The 25,709-nt window shown below is 38.4% G+C and overlaps 1 protein-coding gene across 6 annotated transcripts in view; it reads left to right on the top strand.

The window, feature by feature from the left end:
* SYT14 (synaptotagmin 14) overlaps positions 1–25,709 on the top strand; it is a 104,865-nt gene that overhangs the window by 19,116 nt on the left and 60,040 nt on the right. For 4 of the 6 annotated variants that reach the window (XR_010070240.1, XM_063328539.1, XM_063328537.1 and 1 more), the window contains exons 3-4: positions 11,959–12,123; positions 18,503–18,721. Coding sequence is in view for 5 of the 6 variants with exons in the window: in XM_063328539.1 (XP_063184609.1) it covers positions 11,959–12,123; positions 18,503–18,721 (384 nt within the window). In the remaining variant the exon portion in view is untranslated. Of the gene's footprint in view, positions 1–11,958; positions 12,124–13,289; positions 14,210–18,502; positions 18,722–25,709 lie in introns of those variants that run through there. The other 2 variants (XM_063328534.1, XM_063328538.1) reach the window with 2 other exon arrangements.

Here is a 25,709-nt window from a genome sequence, read left to right as displayed (position 1 = left end):
ATTTTGCACTCTGTTGGAAAGCTAATCTGTATTTATTCACTTTGGACTGGAGAAAATTTAACGTGAAGTAAATACTTTTCTTTGAGGTTATTGATGCTCATACAGGACACAAAGTTACGTTTCTGTGTGTTCTCCTGTGTTTGTAATCTTCTGGAAAGCAGCATCTACTGGTATCACTGAAGTCCAACTATCGCACTACCTTTTCTTTCTTAGCAAGTTTCGTGTGTAAGAACTTTGCTATATCTAAACCCTGGCATTTCTTTACTTAAAATGTTCATTTAATCATTTTGACTGCACAGTACTTTATGTATCCTAGTTAATCAGTTTGCTGTTCAGAAATCTGGATCCTGGGTTGTCTCTCGCTTTCTTGTTAATTGTAGTGGCTGATACGAAAAATGTGGGTTTAAAATATTTTTATTACAAAGATTCTTGTTCCCCAGTAGTGCAGCACTACTTTGTAGTAGCTATGAACTTTTAAACCATGAGCCTCTAGACCCCTGCAGGTCTTTAATACTTTTGCACTGGGAGTATTATTTGAGACTGCTATTAAAGGTCTATAATCACACCCATTGCGTGGAGAATACAGTCGTGTAATATGCTATGTAATTGGAACAGATTATTGGGATTTGGAGGTAATCAAGATGATTCCATGATCTATGCCTATTCCAAGTAGCAATGCGATGTTTCCTTTGCTGTTTCTTTTCAGAGATTTCTGTTGTGAGATACTACTTAATAGGAGATGAATTCCATATTAGAGAGAAAAGACATTGAGGGACTGGTAAATCAGCAGGAGTGTCAGGCTGACAACTTCCTCAGCCCATATGGATTTAGGAATTAAAAGATTTCTGTCAAAAGTTTGAATCTCCATCTCATAGTATGGCTTCTGTTATTCCTACGTTCTTTCTTAGATCAGTGATGTTTTGGAGCCCAGGGTCCTCTTTTTCCTACGATTAAATTTATCTCCAAAGGACAGTTTCTGCATGGTATTTTAAAAGAAAGGGAAAGAAATCCTGTAAATGACAAACTGCAGAGGCAGTACTAGAGTTGATAGAATTTTTTTGTGTGCAGTTTTGTATGTGATTAGTTAACTTGTTGAACCAAGACCTTTTTAATACAAACTGTAATTTATGAAGTATATTGAATTCTACTTGATGTAAATATTTAGTCAAGTAATTTAATTGGTCATAATAAAATTAAATAAACTGATTTTTAAAATTAAAATACATTCTGGACTTTCTTCCTGTGTGAAGGAAGTCCCGGAACCTAGACGTTAAAACATATTTTTTTCTTATTAGTTCCTGTAATTAGATATTAAGAAAACAAGGGGGGAAAAAGGGTCCTGATTTATCTCTGTATTAGTTCGGATTATCCTTAAGCCAGTGTGAAGTGACATAAACCAAATGATGAAAAAAGTTATTATTCCTGATAACTTTCCACTGGAATAAAGTGACACTGTAGTTAGACCAGTGTAGCTGTTGTAATAATTCTTCTGCTAAATTATTGTGAAACTTGGTGTATTGAGTTTACCTTGTCAAAGAAAAGCTGTTTAGAAAGAGCACAAAATTTGAGGTAGCCTTTAAGTTCACTTACTTACTTTTAGAGAAGAGACCATCCTATGTAATTAGCCATAAAAGAAAAAAAGGTAGTTAAGCGTAAGTTGACAATTCCTTTTGAGTGATCAGTCAGACCAAAGTATTTTACTTCCAAGCTGACTCTGAGGTATGGAGAGTTTTGTTTTGTTTTGTTTTTCATTATGACATGAGTTGTCTGAGAGAAATGAGATGTATGAGAAATAAATATATGCTGTTTGGAGATAAATAATTCAAGCATGGAGAAAAGGCAATCAAGGCATGAATCTTATGTTGTGGTTCAGTAACCTGTTCAGCTTTCTGAAAATATGTTAACTTCTCATGCAAGTTGGAACGTTGGTATGAGGTGATAAGTGCAGTGAATAGCATTTGAATGAAAATATTTTTGAGCTGGACAGTACAGGTTATTTTCATGTAATGTCACCGTGTAATGATGTAAAAACTAATAACAATAAATAATTCTTCAGTACTAAATACAAAACAACGGTCCTCTTTGTTTAAAAGACATTAAAAGGCTAAAATATCTTACATGAAGTTGTAAAAACAAACAAACAAAAAAGCCCAAATAAAACAAGTTAAAAATTAAAATCAAGCTTACATTTTTCATTTCAAACGTTTTTGTGCTAGGATCTTAAAGCTAATTGAGATACTTTGGGTCATACCTCTAGTTACTTAATTTGTGCACAGAAGAGATAGTATTGCATTCGTAAATAAATAATTAAAACATCACTAAGATAACTATGTGGCTTTGTTCATTACTGGCTAAGTGAGCGGTAAGATGTGGAGTGTGAGAGCTCCAAAAATAATTGACTGGATATTAAATAGAATTGGGAGGGATAGGTACATATTAACAATTAACTGCTTTTAAATTTAATATTAAAAACATTAAATGCTTTTATTATGTCTGAGGATTTTTGTTGTTTTGGTGATATTTATTTAAAGATGTCATTGTTTTCTGAAGAGTTTGAAACATCTTTTGGAAAAGAAAAATTATTTAATAACAGGGAAGTTATTATTTGAGAAAGAGAAGCTAATTTGATATTTAAGATGAAGAGACGGTAAGTTTCCATATTCTAATAATCCTAATTCTAGTGATGATAATAATAAAAGTGAATTAGTGATGTTAATGTAATACTTCTGTAATGAGTATAGCTTTCTATGCCATTTCCATAGCCAGCAGTTCAATTAGTCTTAATAACTTTGTAGCAAGACATTTATTATTTTAGTATTTCTGAAACTGTGTTATATTATTATGAATTTCAAACATTCATAGTTGTTTTTCTTAAGAACTGAGGATAATTATGAAGTTTATAAAAATAGGATATTTGAATTTGAAATACGACTATTGAGAAAGTATTGCCTTTCTACTGCTTTGTGATTATAGAAGAAACCACTGGGAACCTCTGGGAGTTGTTTTAAAATTCTTTTCATGGTACAATTAATACCCAAATCAATCAGAATTTATGACAATGTGTTTTGAATCAAAATAATTCTAGTGCTGAATGTGGCACAGATGTATTTTATATGCAAAAAAGTGCATTTATTTTTCCTCTCTACGAAGATTATGCATAATGATGTATAAAACCTTTATTCATAGGTAGGAATCTGTACACATTTATATGTGGAAAATTGAAGTACAATTTTATTTGGCTTTTTTTCTGACTTTGTAATGGTAATACATTAAAGGTTTTTAACTTGATAATATACTTAATCTGTGAACAAGCATTCTAAAGTTCTTTACATGGATGCAAATTGATATGGAAATAAAATTTTCAAGTCCTATGTTCACACTGAATTACATAAATAATTAATTAGTCTTGCTGAAGCTAAAGTTTCATTCTTTTTGTAAGGTATCAGCCAGTGTTTTTTTTTTACTCCAGAAAGATGTCATCAGATACTGTGTTTCCATAGAGAACTATACAGTTTGCATACAGTGGCTTTTTAACTAATTAGTATCCAGGAAATACTTGAGAAAAAAACCAAAAAATATTGTGTTTTCAAGTTACTTTTAGGGTGTGATTAACTTCAAAGCCTCTTTGATTGCTGAACAATGTAAGCATAAGTTAAAAAAAAAAATTAAAAAAATTAAACATATAGTTTTAAAAGATTAAATGTGAAATACTTCAAACTGCACTTTTCTCTGAAGATGCTGTACAGCTAATCTATTGTATTAAAAAGAAACCCAGCAACAGGACAAGAGGCAATGGGCACAAACTGGAACACAGGAAGTTCCACCTGAATATAGGGGAAGAAACTTCTTTGCTTTGAGGGTGACAGAGCGCTGGAACGGGCTGCCCAGAGAAGCTGCGGAGTCTCCTTTTCTGGAGACATTCAAAACCCGCCTGGACGCGTTCCTGTGCAACCTGCTCTAGGTGAACCCGCTTTGGCAGGGGGGTTGGACTAGATGATCTCTGAAGGTGAAACGTTTACTGTCCTTTATTGTGAATCATAGAATGATTGGAGTTTAATCTCCTGCTCAAAGCAGTGTTGACAATGAATTCAGGCAAAGCTGCTTAGGACAGCCTGCTTCAATAATAAATCAGTTATCCCCATAGATAAATTTCTGTGGTTCAGTTTTCTTTATCTGTGTAGTCTTCCTAATCTGTCATCTTTTTCTGCCTTTTCTTCACTTCCCAACTTGTTCTGTGTATTCAATCCCTGTGCTGCACCTTCTTCGTAACTCATACTTCCCATTTCCTCACTGGATGCTATTAACATGTGCCTAATGGCTATCTTCACTCCCACTTCTGTTGGTCCCTGTGTCCTGGTGTATCACAGTTTCTTCTTCCTGCCTTTTCTGCCACTGCCTCTATGTTTGGTAGGTGTTAGAACTGGAAGTTATTGAAGAATAAAGATTTTTGACTCTTGGCCCAGTCTCCAGTCTCATTTGGGTCAGGATCAGTAGTTTAAAAAAAACAACAAACAAAACCAAACGGGATGTTATTCCAATAGCCCAAGATATTCTCAGTTATCCATATGCAGTCTTGGAGAGGAGGGAGCATGCCTCTTGCCAGCAGAACCTCAGGAGATTTCATCTGTTAAACTTTGAGGTCAAAAATGGATATACACAAACTGAGGCTTTTGTCAAATCTCAGAGCTTTCCCATATTTTGGGAGATTCCATGAAAATGGTAAATGGACATCTGGCACATGGCAAATTTTCCTTGCTCTAAATCAGGGAACTCTAGGGCTTTAAAAAAATAAAAATTAGTCACCACTACAGTAGTAGCTTTTTTTTTTTCTTCAGCTCATTCTTGTTTGTGGCTTAACTTTTTTTTTTGACTTACAAACATGCAAAACCCCTTTAGTATGGGGCAGAGTTGCCATAAACTTCAGCTATAACAAATGATTTTTATTAAATTATGAGCAACTCTAAACAGACTTCTGAAAGGAATGTCGGGTAATCTTAGTACGATATGCAGCAGAGGTCTTTTGTGAACAAAGGAATTTCTTTTTCTATTTGATCATGACAATGAAAATATTAAAAAAAAAAAAAGTTTTAGCTTCCTTTCCTTTCTGGTCTGGAATAGAATTCCACTTTTCTCACTCTATTGCTTGGCTTGATGCAGCAGGACCTCTCATCCTGAAGGACTGATGAGGAACTTAGTAACTATATGTGTCTTTGTATTTCTGTTGAACTGTCTGAAATTGAAAATAGCACATGTGTGCTCCTCCCTGTTGCACTGTTGGTTTGTTGTTTTTTTTTTTCGTTTTTTTTTTTTCATTTGAGCTCTATTAAGCAATTATACTGTGTTCTTATATTTCTTGTTCTGTCTTTGACTTTAGTGGGTTGGAAGGTGAAGGTCAGATTTTGAGGGCTGCCAATTATTTCTAGTTTTGCCTTCAGCTCTTCAAAAGACAGTGTTCCCAGCTTAACTCAACTGAGAGTTGCTCATGTTTTTCCTAACATTTCTGATATGATTTAATAAAAAAAGGAAAAAAAAAATTCTTGGGTTTGATATTGACTAAATAGAGGTTCTAGGCTAGTTGGGTTTCTGTTTCATTCTTTTGTTGTCATTCTTTAGTAATTTTCTCAGGATAGGTGGTTCAAAGCTATTGGCAGCTTCCTTTTCATGTGAAAATTTTCAGGGTTCTAGGCACAATGTTACATTATCTGTTCTGGTCAGGTAGAAAGTGGAACAAAAATAATTTTCACAATTTCAGATAGGTCTGGATGTCTAGCTCAAAATAGAAGTGCAAATCTAACCAATTCTTTTTGGATTGTGGAAGGTACATTTCTTTTGATCTTTTTTTGATTTTTAAAACACAGCTGTATAATTATTTGAGAACAGCACCACAATCACGGATGTTCCCTATCATCCCAGAAATAATGCCCCCAAAGCAAACTGAGGGGGTTGTGGAACTGTGTGTGTTTCTCAGTCAGCACTTTAACAGAAATGTATGAGCCCAGATTTACAAGGGGCATATGTAGTCTCAGAGACTAATTTAATTTGAAAGGCTCCTTGGCACTGATCAGAGAGCAAAGGCCACAGCTCTGGCTGGGGGGTCTTTACCATCCACCCCAGCAGTGGCTTATGCTTCCACCCAGACAGAGGTGCTGAAGAGGGAGGCTGCAGGGCAGACCTCAAACTGAAGGAGTTGCCTTGACCTTTCTTCTGGGGCAGGGATAGGTGGCATACCTTCCTGCAAAAGGTGTGCCCAGGTGGATGACCTCCTGCAGCAGGTGGCTGAGCTGCAGGAGATGGTGAGGAGGCTGCGTAGCATCAGGGAGGCTGCGGAGGAGTTAGGTATCTGGTTCCAAGCACAGTCTTCAGTGGATCCACAGCCCATGGCCTGCATGGGTGAGCAAGGAGCTCCTGTACAAACTCAAATACAAAAAGAAAGCCTACAGGGGGTTGAAGCGGGTAGCCTGGGAGGAATACAGAGAAAGTGTCCGAGCAGCCGGGGATCAGGTTAGGAAAGCTAAAGTCCAGATAGAGTTAAATCTGGCCAGGGACATCGAGGGCAACAAGAAAAGCTTCTACAGGTACGTCACTGATAAAAGGAAGACTAGGGAAAATGTGGGACGTCTCCATAAGCAAATGGGAGACTTGGTTACCTTTACCTGGGTTATGGAGAAGGCTGAGGTACTCAATGGCTTTTTTTCCTCAGTGTTCACCACCAAGTGCTCTAGCCACACTGCCCAAGTTGCAGAAGGCAAAGGCAGGAGAGAATGAGGTACCACCCGCTGTAGGAGAAGACCATCTAAGGAACCTGAAGATGCACAAGTCCGTGGGACCTGATGAGATTCATCCATGGGTCCTGAGGGAGCTGGTGGATGAGGTTGCTAAGCCACTGTCCATCATATTTGAGAAGTCATGGCAGTTTGGTGAAGCTCCTACTGACTGGAAAAGGGGAAACATAACCCCCATTTTTAAGAAGAAAGGAAAGGAAGACCTGGGGACCTATAGCCCAGTCAGTCTCACCTCTGTGCCTGGCAAGATCATGGAGTAAATCCTCCTGGAAACTCAGCTAAGGCATGTGGAAAATAATGAGGTGATCAGTGACAGCCAATGTGGCTTCACTAGAGGCAAATCATGCCTGAAAAATTTGGTGGCCTTCTGCAACGGTGTTTTAGGGTTGGTGGATAAAGGAAGAGCAACTGATGTCATCTACCTGGACTTCTGGAAAGCATTTGACACTGTCCCGCATGGCATCCTTGCCTCTAAATTGGAGAGACATGGATTTGACAGATGGACAACTCGGTGGATAAGGAATTGTCTGAATGGCCTCACTCAAAGAGTTGCGGTCAATGGCTCAATGTCCAAGTGGAGACCAGTGACGAGTGATATTCCTCAGGGGTCGGTATTGGGACTGGTGCTATTTAACATCTCTGTTGCCGACGGGTACAGTCGGATTGAGTGCCCCCTCAGCAAGTTTGCTGACAACACCAAGCTGTGTGGTGCGGTCGACACGCTGGAGTGAAGGGATGCCATCCGGAGGGACCTGGACAGGCTTGAGAGATGGGCCTCTGCAAACCTCATGAAGTTCAACAAGGCCAAGTGCAACGTCCTGCATTTGGGTCGGGGCAACCCCTAGTATCAATACAGGCTGGACGGAGAATGACTTGAGAGCAGCCCTGAGGAAAAGGATTTGGGGGTGTTAGTTGGTGAAAAGCTGGACATGAGCCAGTAATGTGTGCTCATAGCCTGAAAAGCCAACCGCATCCTGGGCTGCACCAAAAGAAGCATGGCCAGCAGGGTGAGGGAGGTGACTCTACCCCTGTGCTCTGCCCTGGTGAGACCCCATCTGGAGTACTGCATCCAGCTCTGGGGCCCCCAACATAAGGAGGACATGGACCTGTTGGAACGGGTCCAGAGGAGGGCCATGAAGATGATCAGAGGGCTGGAGCACCTCTGCTGTGAGGACAGGCTGAGAGAGTTGGGGTTGTTCAGCCTGGAGAAGAGAAGGCTCCAGGGAGACCTTATAGCAGCCTTCCAGTACCTAAAGGGGGCATACAGGGGAGACGGGGAGGGACACGTTATCAGGAAGTGGAGCGATAGGTCAAGGGGTAACGGCTTCAAACTGAAAGAGGGGAAATTCAGATGAGAAATTGGGAAGAAATTCTTTACAATGAGGGTGGTGAGGCACTGGAACGGGTTGCGCAGAGAAGCTGTGGATGCCCCATCCCTGGAAGTGTTCAAGGCCAGGCTGGATGGCGCTTTGAGCAGCCTGGTCTAGTGGGAGGTGTCCCTGCCCATGGCAGGGGGGTTGGAACGAGATGATCTTTAAGGTTGCTTCCAACCCAAACCATTCTGTGATTCTATGAAGTAATTTTCAGTTCAGCCCCCTGCTCACAGCAGGGCTAACATTGAAGTTGGATGCTACAGCTGTTCTAGGCAATCTGTTCCAGTGCTTAACCCCTCTTATTCTGTTTTTTTTCCCCCTCATCTCTAACTGGAATTTTCCTTGTCCCTGCTTCTGACTGTTGCCTCTTTTTCTTAAGTATTGCATCTCTGAGAATGCAGAGTCTGTTGCCAAGTTTTCTTCAATCCCACTCCTTTTTACATAGTGAAAGATGTTGCAGCACAGCATTATGCTCCTAAAGTGAAGCACCAAGATTTTGGCAAAGGGAATGCATAAGTCTGATAAATCTTCTACAAATAGAAAAAATTCAACCCCCAAGAATGGGATTTATGGTACCAAGTAGAGGGACACTTAAGAGTCTAGAGAAAACAGTAGGAAGAAAGGGAGATGTGAAATACTAGCTTTCGTGCAGATGAAGGCAGCTATATTCAGTCCTGAAAGATGCACCTCTGTGTGTTAAGGCCACAGGAAACACTCTGAGTCTTAAGGTGTCTCTTACCTCAAGGTGTTGCTCTCTTACTCTCCCTCTTAAGAATGCAGGTTTGAGACATAACTCATGAGAGGCTATAATGTTTATTAATTGGTCAACACATGACTGGTAAATCAATTAACAGATTAATTAACTAATGAACATACAGCTATGAATCACTATCAGTTTTATAACTCTTTACACTATTGCTAATTGCACACAATTATTGAGTTACTGTTCTATCACTTTGTTCTTATAAATTGCATCTGAATATTATTGAACTATAATTCAGTAACCCTTCACTTTAACCTCCCACATCACTTATCACGGAATCTTCAGAGTTGGAAGGGACCTCTAGAGATCATCTAGTCCAACTCCCCTGCTAGAGCAGGATTGCCTAAAGCACATCCCTCAGGGCTGCATCCAGGCGGGTCTTGAAGATCTCCAGAGAAGGGGACTTCACAACCTCCCTGGGCAGCCTGTTCCAGTGCTCTGTCACCCTCACTGTAAAGAAGTTTTTCCGTGTATTTGAACGGAACTTCCTATGTTCTAGCTTGTGCCCATTGCCCCTTGTCCTGTCGCTGGGAACCATTGAAAAGAGCCTGGCTCCATCCTCCTTAAACCCACCCTTTAGGTACTTGTAAACATTAATCAGGTCCCCCCTCAACCTTCTCTTCTCCAGGCTAAAGAGTCCCAGCTCTTTCAGCCTTTCCTCATAAGGGAGATGCTCTAGTCCCATAATCATCTTGGTTGCCCTTTGCTGGACTCGCTCCAGTAGTTCCCTGTCCCTCTTGAACTGGGGAGCCCAAAACTGGACACAGTACTCCAGTTGTGGCCTCCCCAGTGCAGAGTAGAGGGGGAGAATGACCTCCCTCGACCTACTGGCCACAGTCTTTCCTATGCAGCCCAGGATGCCACTGGCCTTCTTGGCGACAAGGGCACACTGCTGGCTCATGGATAATTTGCTGTCTACTAGGACCCCCAGGTCCTTCTCCTCAGAGCTGCTTCCCAGCATGTCCGCCCCTAACCTATACTGGTGCTTGGCATTCTTCCTTCCCAGGTGCAGGACCTTACACTTGCTTTTGTTGAAACCTCATTAGGTTCTTCTCTGCCCAGCTCTCCAGCCTGTCCAGGTCACGCTGGATGGCAGCACGGCCCTCTGGAGTGTCGGCCACCCCTCCCAGCTTGGTATCATCAGCAAACTTGCTGAGGATGCACTCTGTCCCCTCATCTAGGTCATTAATGAATATATTGAACAAAATTGGACCAAGTATTGACCCCTGAGGGACACCACTGGTTACAGGCCTCTAACTGGACTCTGTGCCACTGATCACAACCCTCTGAGTTCTGTCACTCAGCCAGCTCTCGATCCACCTCACTGTCACCTCATCTAGCCCATACTTCCTCACCTTCCTAATGAGGATGTTATGGGAGACAGTGTCAAAAGCCTTGCTAAGGTCAAGGTAGATGACATCTACGGCTCTCCCCTTATCCAGCCAACCCGTTATAGCATCATAGAAAGCTATCAGATTGGTCAGGCATGATTTGCCCTTGGTAAATCCATGCTGACCACTTCCAGTAACTTTCTGTTCCTCCACGTGTTTGGAGACGACATCCAGAATGAGTCGCTCCATTACCTTCCCAGGGACAGAGGTGAGACTAACCGGTCTGTAGTTCCCTGGGTCCTCCTTCTTGCCTTTTTTGAAGATTGGAGTGATGTCAGCCTTCCTCCAGTCCTCAGGCACCTCTCCTGTTCCCCGTGACCTTGCAAAGACAATGGAGAGCAGTCTAGCTCTCTCAGCACTCGTGGGTGCATCCCGTCAGGGCCCATGGATTTATGTAACAAATTCGCAATTCTGTCACCCTTAACTTCTTGCATCAAGTCTTTCAGATGCACACCCAGTGGAGAGTCCAGTGGATTGCCCAAGGGGCTTTCTTCTGATATTCTGGCAGCCTTGGTTAGTGAAGCAGGTCAGCTTCATTATTGTCTGTGGGCATCTCTACTCCTTCTGTCAAAAGATTTGCCCTCTCTTGTTCTTGAACTGCTTTTACAACTTGCTTTTCTTGCTTTTCTAGACCCTTCTATATCCTTTTCTCTGCCTAGTCTCCTTTCAAATAAACAAGCTGCCCCTTCATTACTCTTCCCCGTTGGTCCAATTTGCTACATCTATTCCCCAATTTCGTATTTCTAAAACCATTTCCTAGGTAATCTTGGTCCTAAATGGTATTATTGATGTCGTTGCTTAGGAAGTGATGGATTTGCAGGATTCAACCCCTGCAAAAGATGCCCAAGAATTCCTTTCTGTTATCTGCTTAATATCAATTGCATATTCTTTATTTTATACACTTTCTAAGACATGTCAGTCTGCTTCAGCCTTTTATCCTCTAGCTGGTTTTGATTGTGTGCTTTTATCTCTGTTCCACTTAGCTCTTTCTTGGTTTATACACAAGTGGCACAGATACGAGGGCAAGGAACTTACCTTTATGAGCTTTTTCTCGTTCTGTTTTTTGCTCACACAGTATGCTACTTGTCAGGTAGCAGCAAGGGGCAGCTGGTCCCCAAGGGAAGAGGAGCCAGGAGCCGAGCATAAAAAGGCTGGCAGAGGCAATGTCCTCAGCGGCAAGGGCTCTGTCCTTCCCTAGCAGCGCTATCTTGGAGTTGACCCTGAGTCCAGGTTGCCAAACCTCCAGGAAGAGTGAATGCTCTTAGCTCCTTTCCAGTACTCTCTCTCAGATGTTCCATCAAAAATCATTAGCCTTGGCGTCTGCTGGCATAACTTTCCCCATTTTCCACAGAGACCCTGTCTTGTTATGGGGTCGAGTACTCTGGCAGAACTCCTCGCTCAAAATTGTCTTGCTCCTTTAGATTAGGACCAGATACTTTTCTCTTCTTTGAAAAGATGATTGGAAGTGAAGAAACTGATGAAATGATGAAATGTAAGAGCGTTAAACATTAAGTCAAATTTAAATGGTGGCTTTTCAGTTATATCTTGCTTATATATTTTGAACTTTAGTAGTATTTATTAATGATCAGTTCTGATAAATACAACTTTTACAAGACTTTTAAAAATGTGTTTCTTTCTGTTTCTTTTAGTATCTCCTGAAGCAATTGGATTCCTGTCTGCTGTCGGGGTGTTCATTATTCTCATGTTGCTACTTTTCCTATATATTAATAAGAAGATGTGTTTTGAAAATGTTAGTGGTTTCCCAGATCTCGATTCAGGATACACTACAAGAAAGAATTCACAAGATAAACTTTGTAAGTATCTGAAATACAGTGTACTAAACTGAATTATAAGAATGCACATTTTTACAAGGATGTGTAGAAATATACATATAATCACTTGCCTCGAGTGATGAAAACACACAGTGTTGATTTCCCATGACTATGCAGTATGTGGAAAGGAAAAAACCTTTGTATTTACAAGCCACAGAAATTCAACAGCTATATTACCAAAGAGTTGTAATTTACTTATGGGAAGATATTTCTCTTGCACTATGAGAATACTCTTGAACATATTTTAAATGTTCCATAATTGTGTATAATTAAATCTTTTCAAGTAAATCTGTGAATGGGATTATGGAGTTTTCACTCGGCCTATTAGAATCCTTCGCCGACCTTTTGGAGAAGGTCTTGCATTTACTCACCTGGAAAAGAATTTTAACGAAGTAAAACATTAGAAACTAAAGACATCTGATTTCTGGCTAACAAATTATTTCTATACTTTTTTAATAGAACAATGTCTTTTAGGATAATGTGAAATTTAAAAAATTAGACCTTGAAAAAGATATAGAGGCTTGATAAAATAACTTCTTTCTATTTCTGGGCTGTGGAAATCAAATGGGTTTTTTTACCTGACTTGGGAGGAAGAGACAGGCACCAGAGAACAGAATGGGAAATTTGAGAGGTTTTCTTCCCTTCTACCTCTTAAAAAGGTGCATCTAAATTTTTATTTTCAGTTTTCTTGGAGACAGAAAAAGTTCTCCCCACTGTAAATTAAGTCTGCATCTTAACTTTATTTTTGCTACAAAATGAGTCTTCATGTTCTGAAATACCTTACCTTATGTAAAAGACAACAAATATTTTGAGGTGAAGAAGTCTCCATGATGCATGTTTTTGTTCCGCTATTATGTTAAAAGCTTGTTTTAGTGTGACATTGGTGAAAGGACGTAATTTAAATGTCTCACAACTTCTTCTTTGCAGGTTAGAATAAAAAAAATGTTTCCACCTCACACAGTTGTCTTAGTTTTGAAAATAATTAGTTTTATTATGGCTAGTTGATGCTGCAGTTGATGAAAGACTATGGTTTTGCTGGTTGATGGTGGCTTCACTTCAAGATCTTTACTTAGCTGCTTTCTTAGTATTTTCAATGCATATTGAACGGAAAGAGCAAAGTTGCAACTTCCCCTGGTAAATGTGTTGAGTTTGAGATAGCAAAAGCAAATAGCTCTGACATTGAACTTGAAGAAATGGAGTTGATCGGTTTGTGAAGCAGAGGACCTTTCTGTGTTACAAGTTGTTGCTGAATAGATTGGAGAAATGGCTTTTTTCAGAAACTTCCACCAAAATTTAAGCCTTCCCTCTGTGTCTTCTCTGGTGGACACGCTTAGCAGTGCTGTGGATGATCTGACCAGTGTTGTTGAAGAAGTTGGCTACAGCGTAGCTGATTCAGTAACAGAACAAGTAACAAGCATGATAAATGGCCTTCGTGCAGAAGATGAAAGCTCCAAAATACAGAATGATAAACCTGTGCAAGGGAGAGAGGAACATACACCATCATTATCTCATTCTCAGGATACTAATATGAAAATAAAGAGAGGTACTGCAGAACATAAAGAGACTCATTATTCTAATTCGGTAGGTTTTGTAAAAAAAGATACAAGTCAAGATGGAGCATCTGGCCATGTTGTGGACAGAAAACAGTGCCAGTTAAAAGGCAGAGATAGTGATAATCAATTAAGTGATATAGAAGTACCTCAGAATTTGAAGAATGTAGGAGGACCTTTAAAAAGGGAAGCAGTAGGAGGAAATGAGTGTTTTGTAAATGATAAGTTCTTGAAGGATAGTAACCTGGTTCCCCAAGATTTAGAAACAAAACTTGTCGAAATACAGAAGCAAAAATTATCAGACTCCAGCTTGAAGAAGACACACAATGACCATCCCAACTGCATTAATGAAGTCAGAGAAAAGAAATCTGAAGACTTTTTTGACAGAAAAGGAAAATCTGTATCAAAGGACGAAGACGATGTGTCAACTACAATTGCAAAAGTGGGTAAAAAGGAAAACTCAAAGAAATCAGAAAAGAATTCAAGAGAGCTATGTAATAAGAAGACAGCAGGAAAAGGTGAGGAGTCCATCAGCAAACTCCATTCTTCGGCTTTTCCTGAAACTTGTGATACTTCCTGCTTTTTTCACCTAATTTACACATTTAATAATGTGTTTTCTATGGATGAAAGTAGGTCTGTGTTGTCAGTGCTTCATTCTCTAATTACATTGATATTTCTTGGAAGTTAATTACTTTTTAAAGTTTTACTTAAAGAAACTGGCTTTCCTGTGTTCTAACTTTTCTTTTCCTATATACAGTTTTTCTTACCTTCTCTGCAGTGCCTTGTGTGGTTTCTGTTGAAAACTATGAATTATTTAATACTGGAAAATAACACTTGTTCTGTGAAAGTGGTTTTTATTTTGTGTATTTTAAAAGCATTGCATAAAATATGATAAGATGATAAAGAAAAAAACCCTTCTGTTATATTTACATTATAGTAGGTCTTCAGAATGTATTTCTGGGATATGTAAGATAATAATTTCAAGACACAAAACTCAATGACAAGTGGCAATTAAGTGATTTTAAGTATAGAAAGAACAGAATGAGACTTATCTTAGAGAAAGTTGTAGTCTTACAAAGAAAACCTATGCATTGATAATATGGATGCTGTGTGTGCCGTCTTCAACATACAGTCTTACACAATAGGACAATGGGACTGCAATAGCAGTTTGTGAGTAAGGAGTAAAACCTTGCATTTTTACACAATTGTTTTGCAGGCTGTGTAGTGAATTTTTAGAAAGCAACACAGGCTTTTCTGGAATTTTCCTGTAAAGAAATGAGTTATTTTTTCAGTGTGTGTGTTTTCCCTTATCTGAAAACTTCAGTTATTTGTTTTGTTGGCTTTTGTTTTTTGTTTTTATTTGATTTAGGAGGTAGTTTCCATGTTTGTATGATAAACTATCATAATATCTGTTATTTCTTCATATACTATAATATTTATAAAGTATATTCTGTATCAAAAATGGCATTTTAGGTGCTATAGTAAGCAAATGAATAGCTTTTAATAGGTTAATAATTACATGTGACCCATGTTAGCCAAATAAAGGGAAGCTTTTAGTAAGAACATGAATTCTCTTAGGTAAGTTTCCAACTAAGATATGAAAATCAGAAGAGAAGTGGCAAGGAGAGGCATAAAACCCTGAGGATTTTTTTTAATGTGCAGGAAACTATTTTTTCCCAGGAAACTGAAACAGATTTGTATTGTTCATTTAAAAAATGTTTGCATGGAAAGCTTGTGTTTTAACTTTAATGAGCTTTTAAAGTCCTCTGAAGAAGTCTTGTTTCATGACTTGTAATAGTAGTATACATCCTCATTCTTTTCTTTTATGCTAGGAACTGGAGAAAAAATACCTGGTACTACTGAAAACTTCTGGATCCTTACAAACATCAGTGTATTATTAGAGGCATAACTTTCAGCACTTCTTTCAAACGTGTTGCTACAGTGTTTTATACTATTCCATTCTTTAAACTTTATGCAGACTGTTTAATGAACCTTATTTCACACTTGTGAATATGTTTCTCGTAATGATAAATGATGCATCTAATACTGATGTCTGGCACGCACTATATTTTAGTCCTGGTATGCCCTGTTTTTAATCATAGTTGTGGAAATCTGTAGAAGATTCCTAGGTGGCAGGTTTCAACCTGTTGAGGGCTATATGATATACGAAATTTTACTCTGTGTACCAGCAAACGGGCTCCTTTTTCTGGGCAGCTTCTGGGCAGTGAATCTGCTAGCCAGAACATATCCTACTTGGAGTGATATTTTCAATAAGTGATCACTGAAATTGAACTTGCTTTATAGCCATCCGTACAATGGGAAGAACCGTATCTGTCAGACTTGAATTAAAATTGCTAGCCTAGAGTTGAAAGATCTAGTTGCTCATTAGCAGTCTTTTAAGCCACCAGTTTTCCTATAAATACTAAATTAAGATTACATACACATTGCATGTAGAGCTGGTAGCACCATCTGCAGTTAAGGTTTCCTGAGATTTTCCATTTCAAGACCTTATTTTCAGTTGCTTATAACTGTGTGCCAAATTTGAAATATTTGGGATGAAATTTTGCGTGCTTTCTGTCTAAGACTCTTTTTTTTTTTTTTTTTTTTGTTAAGCTATAGTTTAAAATGTTTAGCTGTTTCCAGGAATAGAGTATGGGAAAAACATGCTGGTTATCTGTGCAAAAAAAAAAAAAAACCAAACAAAACATTTCGCATCAGCTTCACTAAGATGCTTTATCATCTTTGTATGTTGGACTATGTACTTGAAAAGTGGGAGAGCACTTTTCCCATGTTAGAGATGCCGTGTTCTTCTATGAAAAAAACCCGAAGTTTGATGAAATTGTAAGTCTTTGGAAACCTTGCTTTTGGGAAAGGCATAATAAACACTCATTATACTTTGCCTGTTAAATTCACTGACCATCCCATTTGCACTCATATGCTTCATTGTAGGGGTTGAAGAACAGAGGAGGTCTTATCCTACTTTTGGTACTTAGAGTTACTGAAGGACACTGAAAGTTTGAACAGAAGAATTGAGAATAAACATCACTTACGTGAGGACAGAAACTTCCTGAACAAATGTGACATGATGCAAGTGGTAGGCTGGGATTTGAAGTAGGATGATTGACAGCTATGGAGTGAACTGATAACATTATATGAAAGTGGAGAGACTAAGGGTGAAAGACTAAAGTTACATGACTAGTTGGTTACGTGCAAGTAAAGAGAATTTGGGACCAAATAGACAAAGAGAATAAAGAGGAAATCCCCATGAGAGCCCAAAACTGTGTGCTTGGAGCAGGAACCTGGAGTATGGGTCCAGGTGACAGGAACTTATGATAAGATTCTATTCATATAAATGTAACTTTGCAAAAGATGACTTACCTAAACTTGCAGCACAGGTTTTTCTGTATGAGTACCAGCAAGCAACAGACCTCTGGGAAGGGATTTACTTATCTGCTCCAGAGGCTTACCTAAAAGTGGCAAGGAAGGACCTCTGTAGTAGGAAGAGGCAAACACTTGACTGTAAAAGAGGCCTAAATGGCTGGCATAGGTTGAGTTCCTGAAATTTTAAATGGCTGAATTTTGGGTGAGCTGAATCCCTCCTTTAGTCAGAATATCCAGGCAGAGGAATGAGACTGTCTGGGCATGAAGACAGAGACGAATGGGAGCGGAAATGCAGAACTAGAGCTAGGACAGGGACTGGGAGGAGGGCATAAAAGCAGGAAGGGGAGGAGCAGTTGAGAGTGACTGTGTAGCACATTAGACAGTATTCCCTTGCAGAATCACAAGCTGAAAAACAATGCTATGAGTATCTCAGAGCTCTGCCAGTAATGGAAATCCATTGGCAGATCATATACCATAGGCTTGCTCACAGAGTAGTGGTAATGCTGACTTTATTGAGTTTACATGAACTCTTTTAATGCCTATTACAGTTCGAGAGCTACAGAATCTCTGCATGGCATGTTAAATTTGCACAGAATCCGTTTGAAGTTTGAAAAAGAGACGGGGAAGCTTTCCTTTTACAGAAGTAAAAATGCAGCTAAATCTTTGACTTGAGGGAGGAAGTTATACTTGAGATGTAGTTGGAAAAAGTTGGCCACAGGAGTGGGCATTATAGAGGAACTGCTATGAAAGAATTAACTAGATAGTTTCTTATGTGCAATTTTTGCCATTGCCAGATGTCTGCAGTGGGCATCTGCATTAATTTCAGTTGTCGAACAAGGGACTGTTTATTTTAAGTTGCATAAAATCGTGCATGCAAATATCCTTCACTAGCATTTTCCATTTGTTATTGTGAGTTTAAGCACTTCTGACATAAATACCCTAAGATGATTTTGTTGCAGGCTTCTCTTTGTAAATCAGTTTCATTTCTATGCTATACTGCATGCTCACAGCAAAAATCAGCTGGGAATGGAGGAACAGGAGCTGCCTTTTTGATATGTTAGGTATCCAAATGTAATATTGCAGCAGTGTTAGAATTACTTTACATAAATTATTGTGGGCATTTTCTTAATTAATGAAGGGTTTCAAGAACTTCAGTGTGTGCTGCCTTATATAAATGGATCCATTTTCTGAATAAGTTTTAGAATGTTTTTTTGGTGCTTAATGATCTTTCAGTTTTCCTAGAAAATAAAAATAGCTCTCACCAATTCAAAAAATCACATAATACTTTTAATTACAGCAGGTGATATTTTGAAAATATTACAGAAATTTTCATTGAAATAGCTTAAATATCTTCGATAATAACCTCTTATGGTTATTTTCTTGTATTCTATTTTGAGCTGTAGTCGATTTGCTTTATTTTATTCAAACAGACAACTCTTATATGAGTAAAGACCAGCATGGTTCATCATCTGAGAGTGAAGATGAAGCACTGGGTAAATATCATGAGGCCTTGTCTAGAACCCAGAGTTCCAGGTTGCCAGTGGTGGATGGCAGACAGCAAAAAAACTATATATGGGAAACCAGACAAAAATATAGTCCCCTGTCTGCAGAATATGATGGATACAGTAGTGAAGCCTCAATAGATGAAGGTAAGAGTGATTTAAAAGCATTCCTTTTATTCCAAATTTCAGAATTATGTTCTGGATAAGTAAGTCCTAGATGAGGACAGCTTGACTTGCAAATAGTCAGTGTCTGCAAGAAGTATCTGTTATATTTGTGCATGCTCCAAAAAAAATGTCACGGACTTGTGTTCATTCTTCCAGAAAGACTGCAAGTGATATAATATCTTGTTATATTAAGTTTAATACAATTTTATCATTAGTCATTTTATTTTGGAGGGAATTTAAACTGTTTTGATTTAGGAAGGAAACATGGCAGCTCTTGATGAATTCTGTGGTATTATAAATACAAAGAAGACATATCATTCCTCTATTGATAAGCTGTCCTAACAGCACAGTAAATAGAATTGGTTATTGGTTATGGTGCATTGCAGTGTGCATTACTGGAATGTTCTGGGTCTTTTCTTCTCTTGAAATCACAGAAAGCAATTATTAGAAAGATCAGATTAATATAACTTTTCCATGGAGTTAAAAGTTGGATGTTAGCAATGGATGTTTTCTTTTGTAGTATATATTTCTTGATTTTAAGTAAGGGTCACAGCCTAAGGCTGAGAATTCAGCTGTCAATATTTTGTCAATATGCTTTTTGTGCTTAAAAATAGCTGCATGTCAGAAACATATCTATAGCGGTTTTCTAGCACAAAAAGTAAGCTTTGATTGAAGTTACTTCAAAGTCAGACTAAAACACTGTACTATAGTAAGATGTTTGTTCGTCTCACTTTAATATGTTAAAATGCAAGGACTCTTTAGAGAATCGTTATTTTCTAATAAAAACTGGATACATGTATTTAAAATCTGTGTTTACATGTTCTATACAGTCCAAAAGTGCTTGAAAAAAGTTAATTTTTTTGTAAAAAGTTAAATTTTCTACTATGCGATATGGAAGTCTGTTTGCCACTGAAATTTGGAAGTAATGCATGCTCATTCATGATTTCAAGTTAAGACAAAGGACATGAAAACCATAACTGAAGCAAGTTGCAGAGTAAAACCAGTGTTCTCTGATCATCAGAATTTTTGGTTCTTTTGCTGTTAAACTGTAGGAAGGCTGGGAGTCTGAGCTCCAGCAAATAGGGAAGGAGATGCAGATGTGAGGTCAGGCAGTAAGAACCGATGCTTGGACACTGTGATGAGAAAAACAACAAGGAGGAGGGGTAGTGAAAGATTCGTGTTTGGTTTTCTTATATCTACTGAGATCTGTCAACAGCGTTGGTGGGGTGAATATGAGAGATAAGATGCTGATTTTTTGTGTGGCTCATGTCACTGTTGGGAAAGAATGGTGTTGTGTATTAACGGGAGTTGGAAAACTCAATTGTATTTATTAGTAAATAATACCAGATACATATTATACAAGAAAACTACTTTCAGATACTGAGAATGATGTATTTGTCTCTTTTCAAACTGAGGCCACTTGTTGAAATAATCATAGAATAATTCATGTTGGAAGGAACATGTGACATTCCTTTTTCTATTTCACAGTAGTTGAGATTTTTTTTTTTATCCTACCTAGTTATTTTCTCAGTGAAAAGTTCTCAGTGCATCTGAGCTTTTTACTTTAGATCTATAAGACTCAAGCTCCAAAGGCTTTGTACTAGCCAGTATCCGGGGGGGTTTGGTGGGTTCTTTTAAATAATTGGCTTTTTTACCATCCTCTCAGATCATAAAAAGTCATAGTCACTGACTTTTATTCTTTTCTGGGGAGTGAGAACTCCAGTCTGGAAATCTGTATCATGGTTAGAATCTGAGACAAAAGAACCCTGTTGGCAAGTCCAGGTATTGCATCAGGAAAGTTATTCTTTCTCCTACCTCCTTTTTCATTTTTTCTTCTATTGCTAAAGATATCTGTCACCAGCTGCTATCCCTTCTCAACGCTCTTTCCATTCAGGAAGCTGGCTGGATGTAAAACCCATTTATATATATGCACACACGTATTCAATCTAAAATTAGTATGCAAATTGGATTTATTATCGTGAAAGAACAATCACGGTTTGGAAAAAATTTTGAAAGCAAAAACTATCAAAACTTCCTAACTTAGAAAATCGAAAATTTTTAACTACATACTTCTACTTGCAAAAAAGCTTTAATACTGTCAATATTTGGCTTTTGCTGCTGCTTGTGAGAGCATTCTCTTCCCATATTTTACAAGGAGTGGAGAATCAGCAACGTTATTTATTTGATAGCCTGCAATCATTCTACAGTTTTCTGCAAAATGCTTGCCTATTAGAGTGATGATTTTGTCTCATTTTTGTAATTCATTAATCTCAGCAAAACTGTGTTCAATAGTATTAAAAAGAGTTTTGTGGTGTTAGACATGGCAACAGATTAACAACGCGGTATTTTTCACTTTTCAGTGACCTGAAGGTGGCACACTAGAATAATTAGTGTTAGTACTTTTTATCTTCTTCCTAAATTATTTCAAACATAAAAGAAAGAATCTTTTGCACAATGATAAAACCGTGTTTGAATAGAGGAACAGACATCATTATCTTATGAGGGAGAGCTGCCCAACCTCGAATTTTGATGAAAGGAGAAGGTGGAAACCTTATGAAGAAAGCCTGCAGTCAAAAATAAATGGCTATCGCTAACAAACAGTTCATATGCCTTCAGAGAAACAGTTCACTGAGCAAATGAGGTTAAAAATCTCAGATTCCAAGTGGACAGCATCAACATTCTAGATCTTTCAGTGCAACTTTTAAAAATTCAAAGCTTTACTGTTCCTTAAACTTGCAAAATAAATCTATAGAGGACTTGATGCTGTAGGAATTCTGACATTTTTAATTAAATAGTTGGTTTTTATGACTTTCAAATTATTTTTATAAGAAGTGTAGAGATAAGTGAGGGGGAACAAGCAATGTGTTCCTATGTACTTTATTTACTATGAGAAACAATTGTCAATATGTCTGACTTATAAGACTTAAACATTTCAGCTGTACTTCCAGCTTAAGGCACCAATCAGCCCATACATTGAGCAGGGCTTGACAATGTTACAGTGAAGTGATGAGAGGAGATAATTCATTTTTGTCTCATCTCTGTTTCCCCCTTGCTTATTGCTAATAAACCAGCCTCTGATGATATAATTAAAAATTCCATTAGAGGTAAAGTAATATGAGCAATGAAAATGGTATTTCATTTGGGGAAAATTCTGTGTTATTTTCTCTTCAGCAGTTAATCTCTATTGCATGTTGTATCTTGCAACAGGGTGCTGTGTGTTTTGAAAGGAGTCAATAAACAGTTTTACTAATAACTCTTTACCATGCACTTTAATCTTAAGTTTTAAAATCTGCCCTTAACAGTGCAGACACAAAATTTTACAATGAGACAAAAATATAATCTTGTCTTTATTAATACACCCTGTAAGTTTTGCTTGCATTGCTAAAAACATGTATATTATATGTTTGCGTTACTAAGACCATCAAAATGTCTAATCGTATTATTTTGAGGTTCACTTACTATCTTTTATTCACTTATTATCAATTACATAATTAGTTTATTACATCTATTTTCTGGCTGCATGCCTCTGAAAATGTTTTATTCTGGAGCCTGAAAATGTGTGTGGTGTGTGTTCACATCATTCTTTTCTCCTCTAGATGGCCATATTAATCTTTCTTTTCAGTATATATACAGAACTGACAAGGCAGTTTGTATAATGGTTTTTAATAGTTAAATTAAGAAAGCAAGATATTTTGTGGGTTTTGTTGGTGTGCTTTGATGATGGAATGTTCTAGTAGCAATTGAATTCATTCTATGAAATTAAGGTTTTTAAATTTTGATTCACAAATACCTGCTTATGACCAGTGTCTGATCCACTTTATGTATTTGTATAGCACATCTGACTCACTTAGATTTTGATGAGTTTTAATATATTTTTTAAATGAAAAATAAATTAACGTAGTGCTTAGATGCAAGTATTTTCTACAGACTCCAAGCTATTGTAAAGATATAACTTTTGCAGTAAGTTCCTCATGGACCGGCTTAATTCTGGAGTGTCTCTAAAGGAAAATCTGGTTCATTAGAAAATCAAGATGATGACAAATGTCATCATCAAAAGTAAAATGGTACAGAATGGCATAGTAAATGGTACAGATGGCAAAGTAAAATGGTACAGAATATACTTTTACACCTGAAATTTCCAACTTTTGCACAAATGACTCAAAACTGTTAATCACAGAAAAGAGAGAAACCTGTGTAACTACAGTATTTGTTGATACCTATGTGTGGACTTAACCCAGTCTCTGTGCTGAGACACAGAGTTCTAAGGTTGGCTTGAAGTTTGAAATCTTATTTTTGCCAATAATATTCTTTGTATTCTTCCTCATGTTACCCAATAAAGTATGGGTACTTACTGAAGTGACCTTTTCTCCTTTTCCCTGATACATAGAATAATTTGGGTTGGAAGGGATCTTTAAAGGTCATCTAGTCCAAACCCCCTGCAACGAACAGGGACATCTTCAACTAGATCAGATTGCTGAGAGCCCTGTCCCAACCTGATCTTGAATGTCTCCAGCTATGGGGCATCTACCACCACTCTGGGCAACCTGTGTTTCACCACCCTCATTATAAAAATGTTCTTTCTTCTATCTAGCCTATATCTACCCTCTTTTAGTTTAAAACCATTGTCCCTTGTCCTGTTGCAACAGGCCCTACTAAAATGTCTGTCCCCATCTTTCTTATAAGCCTCCTTTAAGTACCGAAAGGCTGCTATAAGGTCTCCCCAGATCCTTTTCCAGGCTTCCCCAAGTCTCAGCCTGTCCTCATAGGAGAGGTGTTCCATCCCTCTGATCATTTTTGTGGCCTTCCTCCAAACCCGCTCCGACAGGTCCATGTCTTTCTTGTGCTGAGGACTCCAGCGCAGTACTCCAGGTAGGGTCTCACCAGAGCAGCGTAGAGGGAGAGAATCACCTCTCTCGACCTGCTGGCCATGCTTCTTTTGATGCAGCCCAGGATACGGTTTGCCTTCTGGCCTCTGAGCGCACACTGTCGGCTCATGTCCAGCTTTTCATCCACCAGTACCCACAAGTCCTTTTTTCTCAGGGCTGTTCTCAATCCCTTCATCCCCCAGCCTGTATTGATACCGGGGATTGCCCCGACCCAGGTGCAGGACCTTGCACTTGGCCATGTTGAACTTCATGAGGTTCACACGGGCCCAATTCTTAACCTTGTCCAGGTCCCTCTGCATGGCATCCTGTCCCTCAAGTGTGTTGACCGCACCACTCAGCTTGGTGTTATCAACAAACTTGCTGAGGGTGCGCTCAATCCCACTGTCTGTGTCATTGATGTATTGAGGTATTAAACAGTACTGGTGGTCCAAATAGGGACACTACTTATCAACAATCTCCATCTGGACATTGAGCTGTTGACCACTACCTTCTGGATTCAACCATCCAACCAGTTCCTCATCCTCATCCACCAAATGGTCCACCCATCAAATCCGTTTCTCTCCAATTTAGAGAGAACGATGCTGGGGCGGGGACTGTGTCAAAGGCCTTACAGAATCCAGATAGACAACATCTGTAGCTCTTCCCTTGTCCACTAATGTAGTCACTCCATCACAGAAGGCCACTAGGTTGGTCAGGCAGGACTTGCCCTTGGTGAAGCCATGCTGGCCGTCTCAAATCTCCTCCGTATGCTCCATGTGCCTTAGCATAGCTTCTGGGAAGATCTGTTCCGTGATCTTCCTAGGCATAGAGGTGAGGCTGACAGGTCAGTAGTTCCCAGGGTCCTCTTTTCTACCTTTTAAAAATGGGTGCAGTGTTCCCCTTTTTCCAGTCACCATGGGCTTCCCCTGACTGCTGTGACTTTTCAAGTATCATGGAGAGTGGCTTGGCAACTGCATCAGCCAATTTTTTCAGGACTCTGGGCTGTGTCTCGTCATGTCCCATGGACTTAGTATGTCTGATATATCCTGATATAATTTCCCTTTCATTTTTTCTGATGTGCATCCTACTTCTTGTATTATTCCCTACCATTTCAAATGCTCTTATTATCCTGTTGAATATGTAGTAATTGCCTTTATGTGCTTTAATTGTTTATAATATTTTGGAAGAGGGGATTAATAGGCTGTGATGTTACTCTGTTTCAGAAAATAAAGAACAAAAATAGGAAAAAAAACCGACAAAAAAGCAAAAATAACACCGTAAGATATTTCTGCTAACAAAGAGATTATGAATTGAAATAGTGGTCCAAATAAGGAATTGTATTTGTTTACAAACTTTCAATTTAAAATTGGCATTTTTCCTTGTACTTTGGTAATTGGAAATATTTTTTAGTATCTATATTGGTTGCAATCTTAAATGGACCATGCTTTCTTAGTAACTTCAATTTCAAAAAAATTTCCTGAACTTTAGAAATTCAAGCATTATTCAAGCAAGTTGTTGTGTTTTGTTATCCCTATAAGCTTCATAGGCAAGTACAATGTATTTTATTTAAGGAAACAGTCCCTTAAAGTCCTAAAAATGGAAATTTTTAAACTTAAAAGTGTTAGGGTAAATATATTGAAAGAGTTTTGCAGGCAGATGTCAAAAGCTGTAAGTTCTTCTTTGGTTTTGAAATCAAGATTCTCTAAATCCCTTGAGATAAGAAAAGTAGAAGGGAAGAAAACAGTCTGATTTTTTTTTTTTATAGTAAATTTGTGATGTTCTTAAACCACGTATTTCCTAAATCACCTCTTTAACAGCTGTGCAAAATTCCAGATCAGCAAGCAGTATTGATCTCAGTTCTGAGGCAGAGTAAGAGACATCATGATGGAAAAAGTAGTAAGCTTGCTTGCTTGGTTACTTAGCACGCTTAGATGTACTTTATTTGGCTATAGATTACCAGTTTAGTACCACCACAGGTTCCATCTCCAACTTATTTTAAAGGCTTTTTCTAACTTCTCAATTGATGAAGCCCTGCGGCTGAAGACATATTTGTTCAGAGGCTCTATTTCTGAGATTGGCCCAAGTGCCTTACATTTCACGAGGTT

This window comes from Chroicocephalus ridibundus, chromosome 3 (genome assembly GCF_963924245.1).
Source record: "Chroicocephalus ridibundus chromosome 3, bChrRid1.1, whole genome shotgun sequence".
In the NCBI taxonomy this organism is placed as follows: Eukaryota; Metazoa; Chordata; class Aves; order Charadriiformes; family Laridae; genus Chroicocephalus; species Chroicocephalus ridibundus.
The sequence above is the reverse complement of the archived record's forward strand: the minus strand, read 5'-3'. Positions and strand labels throughout refer to the sequence as shown.